At 53.9% G+C, this 14,329-nt stretch overlaps 1 protein-coding gene across 1 annotated transcript in view; it reads right to left on the bottom strand.

The window, feature by feature from the left end:
- LOC115126579 (liprin-alpha-1-like) overlaps positions 1 to 13,514 on the bottom strand; it is a gene marked incomplete at its 5' end in the record, with an annotated part of 39,393 nt that extends 25,879 nt beyond the window's left edge. Inside the window, 8 exon segments of the mRNA XM_065015115.1 lie at positions 3,466 to 3,691; positions 4,197 to 4,423; positions 4,922 to 5,072; positions 5,312 to 5,394; positions 5,798 to 5,860; positions 13,004 to 13,135; positions 13,440 to 13,474; positions 13,477 to 13,514. Of these exon segments, the coding sequence (XP_064871187.1) occupies positions 3,466 to 3,691; positions 4,197 to 4,423; positions 4,922 to 5,072; positions 5,312 to 5,394; positions 5,798 to 5,860; positions 13,004 to 13,135; positions 13,440 to 13,474; positions 13,477 to 13,514 (955 nt within the window).
- Positions 13,515 to 14,329: the final 815 nt, after the last annotated feature.

The raw sequence follows: 14,329 nt of genomic DNA, 5'->3' as shown, positions 1-14,329 counted from the left end.
TCTACTGTCTCCCCCCTACCACCACCCTACATTACTACATCACTCTACTGTCTCCCCACCCACCACCCTACATCACTCTACTGTCTCCCCACCCACCACCCTGCATTACTACATCACTCTACTGTCTCCTCCTACCACCCTGCTTTACTACATTACTCTACTGTCTCCTCCTACCACCACCCTACATTACTACATCACTCTACTGTCTCCACCCCCCTACCACCACCCTACATCACTCTACTGTCTCCTCCTACCACCACCCTGCATTACTACATCACTCTATTGTCTCCCCCCTACCACCACCCTGCATTACTACATCACTCTATTGTCTCCCCCTACCACCACACTGCATTACTACATCACTCTACTGTCTCCCCCTACATTACTACATCACTCCACTGTCCCCCTACATCACTCTACTGTCGCCCCCCACCACCACCACCCTGCATTACTACATCACTCTACTGTCTCCTCCTACCACCCTGCATTACAACATCACTCTACAGTCTCCTCCTACCACCACCCTGCATTACTACATCACTCTACTGTCTCCTCCTACCACCACCCTGCATTACTACATCACTCTACTGTCTCCCCCTACATTACTACATCACTCCACTGTCCCCCTACATCACTCTACTGTCTCCCCCTACATTACTACATCACTCCACTGTCCCCCCTACATCACTCTACTGTCTCCTCCTACCACCACCCTGCATTACTACATCACTCTACTGTCTCCCCCCCTACCACCACCCTACATTACTACATCACTCTACTGTCTCCCCCTACATTACTACATCACTCCACTGTCCCCCCACATCACTCTACTGTCTCCCCCTACATTACTACATCACTCCACTGTCCCCCCCTACATCACTCTACTGTCTCCCCCTACATTACTACATCACTCTACTGTCTCCCCCCTACCACCACCCTACATTACTACATCACTCTACTGTAGTCTGTCCACATTCAAACATACACAGTCTGAAATCTGGGGAAATCACACTGAGGTCAAAGATCAGAGGAGGGAGCAGAGTGAAACCACTGCAAAACACACTCCGGGAGGGGGAGGGGTTCAGTCTGCTCGTAGCTAATGGCTGAGCTACTGCTTTATGGGGTCGCCCTCACACAGCGACCGTGCTCTCACACAGCGACCGTGCCCTCACACAGCGACCGTGCCCTCACACAGCGACCGTGCCCTCACACAGCGACCGTGCCCTCACACAGCGACCGTGCCCTCACACATGGGTGTTCTTAAAAAACCCATTTGAGTATTAATTGGTTTAAGTTGATACAGAAAATGAAACACACAACAGACTGTTTACCTAAAGGATCGGGACTGTTTACCTAAAGGATCGGGACTGTTTACCTAAAGGATCGGGACTGTTTACCTAAAGGATCGGGACTGTTTACCTAAAGGATCAGGACTGTTAACCTAAAGGATCGGGACCTGGGTAGTGTTCAGGGGGCACAACATGAAGAAAACCAGCATCAACGTGTCCAATGTTGAAATGTTTTGCCACGATGTGCCCTACTGAACACAACCTAGGACTGTGGTAATAATATTTGACTCGTGTCATGTGACAGGGGATTGAGGCAGAAATGGATATGGGACTCGTGTCATGTGACAGGGGAGTGAGGCAGCCAGGGATATGGGATTCGTGTCATGTGACAAGGGATTGAGGCAGCCAGGGATATGGGACTCGTGTCATGTGACAGGGGAATGAGGCAGCCAGGGTTGATGTGCCCCTGCATGCCTTTTCTCCAGCTTGGCATCTCTAGAGTAAATAAACAAATGGAGTAGCAGCACATATTTCCACGGAAGGTTCTCCTCGTCCTGCTCCGAACACAGGAAGAGATAAGAGAACCAGGAAAGGGGGGGGGTGGACAGAACTCAAACGCAGAACTTAATCAAGCTGAGGGGAAAAGACTTCATTTAACTCTGTCGTGTCTGAAATGAAGTCTGAATTGAGCACAACAAGGCTCTACTTTAACTGATATCAAAATCAACAGCCATTCTGTCTGGCGTGTGATGAGCTAACAGCCAAACAGAGTTTTTACATTTGCTCTGCATCTTCATTGGTTAAGCTACCTGCCTGATCTTTTTCTGAAGTCAATGGGGCCCAGCATTCTAGGACAACTTCAAAACCCTCCATGGGAGGCTAGTGAACAGCTAGTGATTACTGTGTGGCCCCACAGATGGACCGTGGGACAGGGGCGGTGTGTGTGTGAGTGCGACCCCAGGCTGACTGAACCCTGCCTGGGGAAGAGAGGGACGACGGTAGGGGTGTGATACCTGGAAGTAGCATGGAGCATAGCTACAGGCAGGGGGGCAGGTAAGCTAATGCTAGCAGCAGGGTAGGGCAGGTAAGCTACTGTCTGCTGGTGGGACAGGGACCTCTGGATCACATAGGGGTTATAGAGGTAGTGCTGGGGGAACACAGGTACAGATTACACACACGTCACCTACCAAATACAAAACGCCAAACTAGTAGTTAGTTCCATGAACGTGTCAGAAACACTGAACAGAGGAAAACATTTGATTCTAACAGACACAGATGTGACAACACAGATCTCCTGTGGACTAGTATGAACAGGGGATGGTATTATGATCCAATAATGACACATGACAGTTAGTGAAGCTAAAGGAATGGAGAGAGAGAGAGCAGAGATGAGATAGACAAGAGAAGGAAGACTAGGTCATCCTAGGGGAGGGCGAGGTCATCCTAGGGGAGGGCGAGGTCATCCTAGGGTAGGGCGAGGTCATCCTAGGGGAGGGCGAGGTCATCCTAGGGGAGGGCGAGGTCATTCTAGGGGAGGGCGAGGTCATCCTAGGGGAGGGCGAGGTCATTCTAGGGGAGGGCGAGGTCATTCTAGGGGAGGACGAGGTCATCCTAGGGAGGGCGAGGTCATCCTAGGGAGGCGAGGTCATCCTAGGGGAGGGCGAGGTCATCCTAGGGGAGGCGAGGTCATTCTAGGGGAGGGCGAGGTCATCCTAGGGGAGGGCGAGGTCATTCTAGGGGAGGCGAGGTCATTCTAGGGGAGGTCATCCTAGGGAGGGCGAGGTCATCCTAGGGAGGCGAGGTCATCCTAGGGAGGCGAGGTCATTCTAGGGGAGGGCGAGGTCATTCTAGGGGAGGACGAGGTCATTCTAGGGGAGGATGATTGAAAGGCTGCTTGTTTCAGAGAGGAAGAAAGAGGAGCTGGTTGATCAACATGGATGGACTGAAGCTGAATGAGTAAAAGGAGACTGATGATGGATGGAGTGTAGGGCCCAATCTCAAATCCCCTCTAAACCCTACGCCCTGCACCCTAAACCCTACGCCCTTGTGGAGAACAGAGGATATAACAAGCGTCGGTAATATGATGAGAGCCCCACTTGTTCTCTGATAGGCTAGTTGGAACTTCCACCAATCAAATCCTCTCAGATCTCCACAAGGGCATAGGTCTCTCTCTCACCAGGGTCATGACTCCCATGCGGTCCACCTCTCGGTTGGGGCTGCGGTTGGGGATGCGTCGCGGTGTGGAGGAGCCTGAGCCGGGGGGCGACGAGCCCCCCATGGAGGAGGGGGGGATGGAGCTCATGGAGCGGAAGCGGCTGGCCCCCAGGCTGTCCCCGCTGCCCACACGGCTCTCCATCTCCTCTGCCAGCATGGCTGTGTTCTCCTTCTCCTCCTGAATCATCCTGGAGGGGTGGGGGAGAGAAGGGAGAGGAGAGACGGGGGGAGGAGAGACGGGGGGGAGGGAGAAGGGAGAGGAGAGACGGGGGGAGAGCGGCGAGAGGAGAGACGGGGAGAGCGAGCGAAGAGACGGGGAGAGCGAGCGGGAGAGGAGAAGCGAGAGAGGGAGAGCGAGGAGAGGGAGCGAGGAGAGGAGCGAGGAGAGGGAGAACGAGGCGAGGGAGAGCGAGGAGAGGGAGAGCGAGGAGAGGGAGAGCGAGAACGAGGCGAGGGAGAGCGAGGAGAGGGAGAGCGAGGAGAGGGAGAGCGAGGAGAGGGAGAGCGAGGAGAGGGAGAGCGAGGAGAGGGAGAGCGAGGAGAGGGAGAGCGAGATGTTAGTGCTAGCATCTCCTTGTTTTCTCTAAAATAAAAAAAGGAAAATGTTGCTCATCAGATTACTAGAATGAATCTCCAGAATGATGTTGAAATACATCCAACATGTTGATAGTAGGGGTGTGTGTGTGTGTGTACCTGATCTCGTTGTTGATGGCGTCCAGCTGCTCCTGCAGCATGAGGGCCAGGGTCTGAGCGTCAGCCTGGCCGGCAGGGGACAGCAGGTCCACGGAGCTGAAGATGGTCTCGCGCTCATCGTCCTCCAGGTCTGACGTCTCCAGGTCAGACTCAAACGCCTGAGCAACGTTGGCCAGAACATTAGCCTGCTGCACGCGCTCCCACTCCTGTTCATTCAGAGTCTGGACCTGAGGAGAGAAGGGGGGGAGAAAGGGAGAGGGAGGGAGGGAGTATTTGGGAGGGAGGGAGGGAAAGGTTACAGAGAAAGTTAGCCCTAACCGTATCAGAGAGTCCAGGATACCTTTCAGCCATGCTCTGTAAAACACTCCACAGCAATGACTACAGACCAACACGATCAAATCAACCTCTCATTATTATGGTTGTCTTCACTATGACTTACATGTCTCTGATGTCCAGAGAGGAAGCAGAGAGAGAAAAACACCATCAGATACAGAACAAATATATATATGAGAGAGAGAGAGAGAGAGAACCATCAGATACAGAACAAATGACAGGGAAGGAGACAAACAACAGTTTGTAGGCCGGAGATGACTTCAACACAGACAATAGATATCTGAGCTGAATGATCTGGAACATCAGTATCTAGATCCACCAGACAGACACCAGCTGTCAATATTCCATTTAAACTGTCCCTCACTAGGACACACACGGCCTCGGGGGTTCACCTTGGAGGGTTCGTCCCGTAGCGCGGCGAGACGCCCCTTCTGGGGCCGCCTCAGCACCAGCGCGCTGCCGTAGTGGTCCGAGTGGCTGTCCATCATGGAGGAGGCCGACACCGGGTACCGGAAGTCTGGGGTGCTGCCTTGGTGAGACCGCCTGAGAGCGCACATACATCACACACACATACACACATACATCACACACACACCACACACATCACACACACACATCACACACACACATACATCACACACATCACACACACAAGGACAGACACGCAACACACACACAAAAAAAGATCAATCACAAAGAAGAGGTGGACAGAGGCCAGAGCACTGGCCAATCATGTGTGGGCCAGAGTCCAGTGCGGCCAATGAGAAAGCTGATTATTTTACCCATGGTGCAGCAGTGAGTTGCTCCTGTTCCTGCCTTGCTCGTTCTCCGCCCGCATCGTCTCAATCTGGATCAATAGCTGCTCCTGAAGGAGGAAGAGAGGGAAGGAGGGGATAGGAAGAGGAAGGAAGGAGAGCGGGAGGGAGGGAGAGGGTAGGAAGAGAGGGAACCAGGGAGAGAGGAGGGGATAGGAAGAGAGGGAAGGAGGGGATAGGAAGAGAGGGAAGGAGGGGATAGGAAGAGAGGGAAGGACGGGATAGGAAGAGAGGGGAAGGAGGGGAGAGGGAGGGAGGAGAGGGAGGGAGTAGGAAAAGAGGCAAGGAGGTAGAGAGGAGGGAGAGGTGAGGGGGAGAAGGGGGTAGGAAGAGAGGGAGAAGAGGGGAGAAAGACAGACATGAGGAGTCTCATTGGCAATGAGAATCCAAACACAGTGATGCCAACTCTCCAGTTGTTCAGAGGAGACAGCATCCAGAGTCAACAGTCCTTACCTTCTCATGGTGCGTTTCCTCAACCAGCTTCTTACTGTGCTCCAGATCTCTGATCAGGCCGTTCTGGTGGAGGACAGACAGCACATGGAGAATCAGCACAGCATTGTCCCAGCTGTAACCTAACCCACCCACCTTGTCCTCTAGGGCAGACATCCTCTCCTTGAGGTGAAGCTGTAGCCTAACCCACCCACCTTTTCCTCTAGGGCAGACATCCTCTCCTTGAGGTGAAGCTGTAGCCTAACCCACCCACCTTTTCCTCTAGGGCAGACATCCTCTCCTTGAGGTGAAGCTGTAGCCTAACCCACCCACCTTGTCCTCTAGGGCAGACATCCTCTCCTTGAGGTGAAGCTTTAACCCACCCACCCACCTTGTCCTCTAGGGCAGACATCCTCTCCTTGAGGTGAAGCTGTAGCCTAACCCACCCACCTTGTCCTCTAGGGCAGACATCCTCTCCTTGAGGTGAAGCTGTAACCTAACCCACCCACCCACCTTGTCCTCTAGGGCAGACATCCTCTCCTTGAGGTGAAGCTGTAACCTAACCCACCCACCTTGTCCTCTAGGGCAGACATCCTCTCCTTGAGGTGAAGCTGTAACCTAACCCACCCACCTTGTCCTCTAGGGCAGACATCCTCTCCTTGAGGTGAAGCTGTAGCCTAACCCACCCACCTTGTCCTCTAGGGCAGACATCCTCTCCTTGAGGTGAAGCTTTAACCCACCCACCTTGTCCTCTAGGGCAGACATCCTCTCCTTGAGGTGAAGCTGTAGCCTAACCCACCCACCTTGTCCTCTAGGGCAGACATCCTCTCCTTGAGGTGAAGCTGTAGCCTAACCCACCCACCTTGTCCTCTAGGGCAGACATCCTCTCCTTGAGGTGAAGCTGTAACCTAACCCACCCACCCACCTTGTCCTCTAGGGCAGACATCCTCTCCTTGAGGTGAAGCTGTAACCTAACCCACCCACCTTGTCCTCTAGGGCAGACATCCTCTCCTTGAGGTGAAGCTGTAACCTAACCCACCCACCTTGTCCTCTAGGGCAGACATCCTCTCCTTGAGGTGAAGCTGTAGCCTAACCCACCCACCTTGTCCTCTAGGGCAGACATCCTCTCCTTGAGGTGAAGCTTTAACCCACCCACCTTATCCTCTAGGGCAGACATCCTCTCCTTGAGGTGAAGCTGTAACCTAACCCACCCACCTTGTCCTCTAGGGCAGACATCCTCTCCTTGAGGTGAAGCTTTAACCCACCCACCCACCTTGTCCTCTAGGGCAGACATCCTCTCCTTGAGGTGAAGCTGTAACCTAACCCACCCACCCACCTTGTCCTCTAGGGCAGACAACCTCTCCTTGAGGTGAAGCTGTAACCTAACCCACCCACCTTGTCCTCTAGGGCAGACATCCTCTCCTTGAGGTGAAGCTGTAGCCTAACCCACCCACCTTGTCCTCTAGGGCAGACATCCTCTCCTTGAGGTGAAGCTGTAGCCTAACCCACCCACCTTGTCCTCTAGGGCAGACATCCTCTCCTTGAGGTGAAGCTTTAACCCACCCACCTTGTCCTCTAGGGCAGACATCCTCTCCTTGAGGTGAAGCTGTAGCCTAACCCACCCACCTTGTCCTCTAGGGCAGACATCCTCTCCTTGAGGTGAAGCTGTAGCCTAACCCACCCACCTTGTCCTCTAGGGCAGACATCCTCTCCTTGAGGTGAAGCTTTAACCCACCCACCTTATCCTCTAGGGCAGACATCCTCTCCTTGAGGTGAAGCTGTAACCTAACCCACCCACCTTGTCCTCTAGGGCAGACATCCTCTCCTTGAGGTGAAGCTTTAACCCACCCACCTTGTCCTCTAGGGCAGACATCCTCTCCTTGAGGTGAAGCTGTAACCTAACCCACCCACCCACCCACCTTGTCCTCTAGGGCAGACATCCTCTCCTTGAGGTGAAGCTGTAGCCTAACCCACCCACCTTGTCCTCTAGGGCAGACATCCTCTCCTTGAGGTGAAGCTGTAACCTAACCCACCCACCCACCTTGTCCTCTAGGGCAGACATCCTCTCCTTGAGGTGAAGCTGTAACCTAACCCACCCACCTTGTCCTCTAGGGCAGACATCCTCTCCTTGAGGTGAAGCTGTAGCCTAACCCACCCACCCTGTCCTCTAGGGCAGACATCCTCTCCTTGAGGTGAAGCTGTAACCTAACCCACCCACCCACCTTGTCCTCTAGGGCAGACATCCTCTCCTTGAGGTGAAGCTGTAACCTAACCCACCCACCTTGTCCTCTAGGGCAGACATCCTCTCCTTGAGGTGAAGCTGTAACCTAACCCACCCACCTTGTCCTCTAGGGCAGACATCCTCTCCTTGAGGTGAAGCTGTAGCCTAACCCACCCACCTTGTCCTCTAGGGCAGACATCCTCTCCTTGAGGTGAAGCTTTAACCCACCCACCTTGTCCTCTAGGGCAGACATCCTCTCCTTGAGGTGAAGCTTTAACCCACCCACCTTGTCCTCTAGGGCAGACATCCTCTCCTTGAGGTGAAGCTGTAGCCTAACCCACCCACCTTGTCCTCTAGGGCAGACATCCTCTCCTTGAGGTGAAGCTGTAGCCTAACCCACCCACCTTGTCCTCTAGGGCAGACATCCTCTCCTTGAGGTGAAGCTGTAACCTAACCCACCCACCCACCTTGTCCTCTAGGGCAGACAACCTCTCCTTGAGGTGAAGCTGTAACCCACCCACCCACCTTGTCCTCTAGGGCAGACATCCTCTCCTTGAGGGGAAGCAGTAACCTAACCCACCCACCTTGTCCTCTAGGGCAGACATCCTCTCCTTGAGGTGAAGCTGTAACCTAACCCACCCACCTTGTCCTCTAGGGCAGACATCCTCTCCTTGAGGTGAAGCTGTAGCCTAACCCACCCACCTTGTCCTCTAGGGCAGACATCCTCTCCTTGAGGTGAAGCTGTAGGGCCATCTAACCCACCCACCCACCTTGTCCTCTAGGGCAGACATCCTCTCCTTGAGGTGAAGCTGTAACCTAACCCACCCACCTTGTCCTCTAGGGCAGACATCCTCTCCTCTGTAGCCTAACCCACCCACCTTGTCCTCTAGGTGAAGCTGTAACCCACCCACCTTGTCCTCTAAGACCCTCTCCTTGACCCCCACCTTGTCCTCTAGGGCAGACATCCTCTCCTTGAGGTGAAGCTGTAACCTAACCCACCCACCTTGTCCTCTAGGGCAGACATCCTCTCCTTGAGGGTGAAGCTGTAGCCTAACCCACCCACCTTGTCCTCTAGGGCAGACATCCTCTCCTTGAGGTGAAGCTGTAACCTAACCCACCCACCCACCTTGTCCTCTAGGGCAGACAACCTCTCCTTGAGGTGAAGCTGTAACCCACCCACCCACCTTGTCCTCTAGAGCAGACATCCTCTCCTTGAGGGGAAGCAGTAACCTAACCCACCCACCTTGTCCTCTAGGGCAGACATCCTCTCCTTGAGGTGAAGCTGTAACCTAACCCACCCACCTTGTCCTCTAGGGCAGACATCCTCTCCTTGAGGTGAAGCTGTAGCCTAACCCACCCACCTTGTCCTCTAGGGCAGACATCCTCTCCTTGAGGTGAAGCTGTAACCTAACCCACCCACCTTGTCCTCTAGGGCAGACATCCTCTCCTTGAGGTGAAGCTGTAACCTAACCCACCCACCTTGTCCTCTAGGGCAGACATCCTCTCCTTGAGGTGAAGCTGTACCCTAACCCACCCACCTTGTCCTCTAGGGCAGACATCCTCTCCTTGAGGTGAAGCTTTAACCCACCCACCTTGTCCTCTAGGGCAGACATCCTCTCCTTGAGGTGAAGCTGTAGCCTAACCCACCTTGTCCTCTAGGGCAGACATCCTCTCCTTGAGGTGAAGCTGTAGCCTAACCCACCCACCTTGTCCTCTAGGGCAGACATCCTCTCCTTGAGACATCCTCTCCTTGTGAAGCTGTAGCCTAACCCACCCACCTTGTCCTCTAGGGCAGACAACCTCTCCTTGAGGTGAAGCTGTAGCCTAACCCACCCACCTTGTCCTCTAGGGCAGACATCCTCTCCTTGAGGTGAAGCTGTAGCCTAACCCACCCACCTTGTCCTCTAGGGCAGACATCCTCTCCTTGAGGTGAAGCTGTAGCCTAACCCACCCACCTTGTCCTCTAGGGCAGACATCCTCTCCTTGAGGTGAAGCTGTAGCCTAACCCACCCACCTTTTCCTCTAGGGCAGACATCCTCTCCTTGAGGTGAAGCTGTAGCCTAACCCACCCACCTTGTCCTCTAGGGCAGACATCCTCTCCTTGAGGTGAAGCTTTAACCCACCCACCTTGTCCTCTAGGGCAGACATCCTCTCCTTGAGGTGAAGCTGTAGCCTAACCCACCCACCTTGTCCTCTAGGGCAGACATCCTCTCCTTGAGGTGAAGCTGTAACCTAACCCACCCACCTTGTCCTCTAGGGCAGACATCCTCTCCTTGAGGTGAAGCTGTAGCCTAACCCACCCACCTTGTCCTCTAGGGCAGACATCCTCTCCTTGAGGTGAAGCTTTAACCCACCCACCTTATCCTCTAGGGCAGACATCCTCTCCTTGAGGTGAAGCTGTAACCTAACCCACCCACCTTGTCCTCTAGGGCAGACATCCTCTCCTTGAGGTGAAGCTTTAACCCACCCACCCACCTTGTCCTCTAGGGCAGACATCCTCTCCTTGAGGTGAAGCTGTAACCTAACCCACCCACCCACCCACCTTGTCCTCTAGGGCAGACATCCTCTCCTTGAGGTGAAGCTGTAGCCTAACCCACCCACCTTGTCCTCTAGGGCAGACATCCTCTCCTTGAGGTGAAGCTGTAACCTAACCCACCCACCCACCTTGTCCTCTAGGGCAGACATCCTCTCCTTGAGGTGAAGCTGTAACCTAACCCACCCACCTTGTCCTCTAGGGCAGACATCCTCTCCTTGAGGTGAAGCTGTAGCCTAACCCACCCACCCTGTCCTCTAGGGCAGACATCCTCTCCTTGAGGTGAAGCTGTAACCTAACCCACCCACCCACCTTGTCCTCTAGGGCAGACATCCTCTCCCTTGAGGTGAAGCTGTAACCTAACCCACCCACCTTGTCCTCTAGGGCAGACATCCTCTCCTTGAGGTGAAGCTGTAACCTAACCCACCCACCTTGTCCTCTAGGGCAGACATCCTCTCCTTGAGGTGAAGCTGTAGCCTAACCCACCCACCTTGTCCTCTAGGGCAGACATCCTCTCCTTGAGGTGAAGCTTTAACCCACCCACCTTGTCCTCTAGGGCAGACATCCTCTCCTTGAGGTGAAGCTTTAACCCACCCACCTTGTCCTCTAGGGCAGACATCCTCTCCTTGAGGTGAAGCTGTAGCCTAACCCACCCACCTTGTCCTCTAGGGCAGACATCCTCTCCTTGAGGTGAAGCTGTAGCCTAACCCACCCACCTTGTCCTCTAGGGCAGACATCCTCTCCTTGAGGTGAAGCTGTAACCTAACCCACCCACCCACCTTGTCCTCTAGGGCAGACAACCTTTCCTTGAGGTGAAGCTGTAACCCACCCACCCACCTTGTCCTCTAGGGCAGACATCCTCTCCTTGAGGGGAAGCAGTAACCTAACCCACCCACCTTGTCCTCTAGGGCAGACATCCTCTCCTTGAGGTGAAGCTGTAACCTAACCCACCCACCTTGTCCTCTAGGGCAGACATCCTCTCCTTGAGGTGAAGCTGTAGCCTAACCCACCCACCTTGTCCTCTAGGGCAGACATCCTCTCCTTGAGGTGAAGCTGTAACCTAACCCACCCACCTTGTCCTCTAGGGCAGACATCCTCTCCTTGAGGTGAAGCTGTAACCTAACCCACCCACCTTGTCCTCTAGGGCAGACATCCTCTCCTTGAGGTGAAGCTGTACCCTAACCCACCCACCTTGTCCTCTAGGGCAGACATCCTCTCCTTGAGGTGAAGCTTTAACCCACCCACCTTGTCCTCTAGGGCAGACATCCTCTCCTTGAGGTGAAGCTTAGCCCTACCCACCCACCTTGTCCTCTAGGGCAGACATCCTCTCCTTGAGGTGAAGCTGTAGCCTAACCCACCCACCTTGTCCTCTAGGGCAGACATCCTCTCCTTGAGGTGAAGCTGTAGCCTAACCCACCCACCTTGTCCTCTAGGGCAGACATCCTCTCCTTGAGGTGAAGCTGTAACCTAACCCACCCACCCACCTTGTCCTCTAGGGCAGACAACCTTTCCTTGAGGTGAAGCTGTAACCCACCCACCACCTTGTCCTCTAGGGCAGACATCCTCTCCTTGAGGGAAGCAGTAACCTAACCCACCCACCTTGTCCTCTAGGGCAGACATCCTCTCCTTGAGGTGAAGCTGTAACCTAACCCACCCACCTTGTCCTCTAGGGCAGACATCCTCTCCTTGAGGTGAGCTGTAGCCTAACCCACCCCACCTTGTCCTCTAGGGCAGACATCCTCTCCTTGAGGTGAAGCTGTAACCTAACCCACCCACCTTGTCCTCTAGGGCAGACATCCTCTCCTTGAGGTGTGAAGCTGTAACCTAACCACCCACCTTGTCCTCTAGGGCAGACATCCTCTCCTTGAGGTGAAGCTGTACCCTAACCCACCCACCTTGTCCTCTAGGGCAGACATCCTCTCCTTGAGGTGAAGCTTTAACCCACCCACCTTGTCCTCTAGGGCAGACATCCTCTCCTTGAGGTGAAGCTGTAGCCTAACCCACCTTGTCCTCTAGGGCAGACATCCTCTCCTTGAGGTGAAGCTGTAGCCTAACCCACCCACCTTGTCCTCTAGGGCAGACATCCTCTCCTTGAGGTTAAGCTGTAGCCTAACCCACCCACCTTTTCCTCTAGGGCAGACATCCTCTCCTTGAGGTGAAGCTGTAGCCTAACCCACCCACCTTGTCCTCTAGGGCAGACAACCTCTCCTTGAGGTGAAGCTGTAGCCTAACCCACCCACCTTGTCCTCTAGGGCAGACATCCTCTCCTTGAGGTGAAGCTGTAGCCTAACCCACCCACCTTGTCCTCTAGGGCAGACATCCTCTCCTTGAGGTGAAGCTGTAGCCTAACCCACCCGCCTTTTCCTCTAGGGCAGACATCCTCTCCTTGAGGTGAAGCTGTAGCCTAACCCACCCACCTTTTCCTCTAGGGCAGACATCCTCTCCTTGAGGTGAAGCTGTAGCCTAACCCACCCACCTTGTCCTCTAGGGCAGACATCCTCTCCTTGAGGTGAAGCTGTAGCCTCTCGTTGGACTCTGACAGCAGCTTGTCCACCGTCTCCGACAGACGCCTGTTGTGCTCCTCGTTCATCTTCTCCCTCTGGCGCGCCTTCACAACCGCCTGTCAGAAGAGCTCCCAGACAGAGCAGGAAAAACTACCGCTTCCTTTATGACAGGAAACATTTTACAACACACATTTTAATTGTTTTCTTTCCATTTTCTGTTCATTAATGGATCTTTCGGTTGTATGAGGCTTCACTGACTTATTTGAATGAGAATTGAATATATTGTCTACAATGAAAGTACAATGATAATTAAAGACAGTCCAATGACCACATCTGTAAACAATGTCTGCCCAACAACACAGACTGACTGACTGCCAGCCAGATGACCTTTGACCCCATCTGTCTTACCCTGAGCAGTTCCTGGTTCTTCTCCTCCAGCTGGCCTCCATCTGCCTCACCCTCTCCTCCACGTTGCCATGAGGCCTGGACAGACAGAGTCAAACACCTCATACTTGCAAAAACACAAACATTCCCAAACCTAAACCTCTACCCTTTAGGAATTAGATCTGAGAGGGCTGGGTCAGTGTGAGAGGACTGGAGAGGTTGAAGAGGGCTGGGTCAGTGTGAGAGGACTGGAGAGGTTGAAGAGGGCTGGGTCAGTGTGAGAGGACTGGAGAAGTTGAAGAGGGCTGGGTCAGTGTGAGAGGACTGGAGAAGTTGAAGAGGGCTGGCTAGGTGTGAGAGGACTGGAGAAGTTGAAGAGGGCTGGGTCAGTGTGAGAGGACTGGAGAAGTTGAAGAGGGCTGGCTAGGTGTGAGAGGACTGGAGAAGTTGAAGAGGGCTGGCTAGGTGTGAGAGGACTGGAGAAGTTGAAGAGGGCTGGCTAGGTGTGAGAGGACTGGAGAAGTTGAAGAGGGCTGGGTCAGTGTGAGAGGACTGGAGAAGTTGAAGAGGGCTGGCTAGGTGTGAGAGGACTGGAGAAGTTGAAGAGGGCTGGCTAGGTGTGAGAGGACTGGAGAAGTTGAAGAGGGCTGGCTAGGTGTGTAGCTTCTTTCAGATCAATACAAATGACCTGAAAAGGCCCAGTCAGAGGCTTAGTACCATATAGGTTCATGTTAGGGGTTATGGGGGGTTGAGGTGCCCATCTACCCACAAACACCAGCACCAAGAACCAGACACCAACCAACTACAGCCAACCAGTAGCAGCCATGAACCAGCAGAGACGGGACAGGGAACAGAGCAGTACAGCCAACCAGTACAGCCAACCAGTAGCAGCAGAGACAAGGGACAGGGAACAG

This window comes from Oncorhynchus nerka, unplaced genomic scaffold (assembly GCF_034236695.1).
Source record: "Oncorhynchus nerka isolate Pitt River unplaced genomic scaffold, Oner_Uvic_2.0 unplaced_scaffold_1688, whole genome shotgun sequence".
Lineage (NCBI taxonomy): Eukaryota > Metazoa > Chordata > Actinopteri > Salmoniformes > Salmonidae > Oncorhynchus > Oncorhynchus nerka.
The sequence above is the reverse complement of the archived record's forward strand: the minus strand, read 5'-3'. Positions and strand labels throughout refer to the sequence as shown.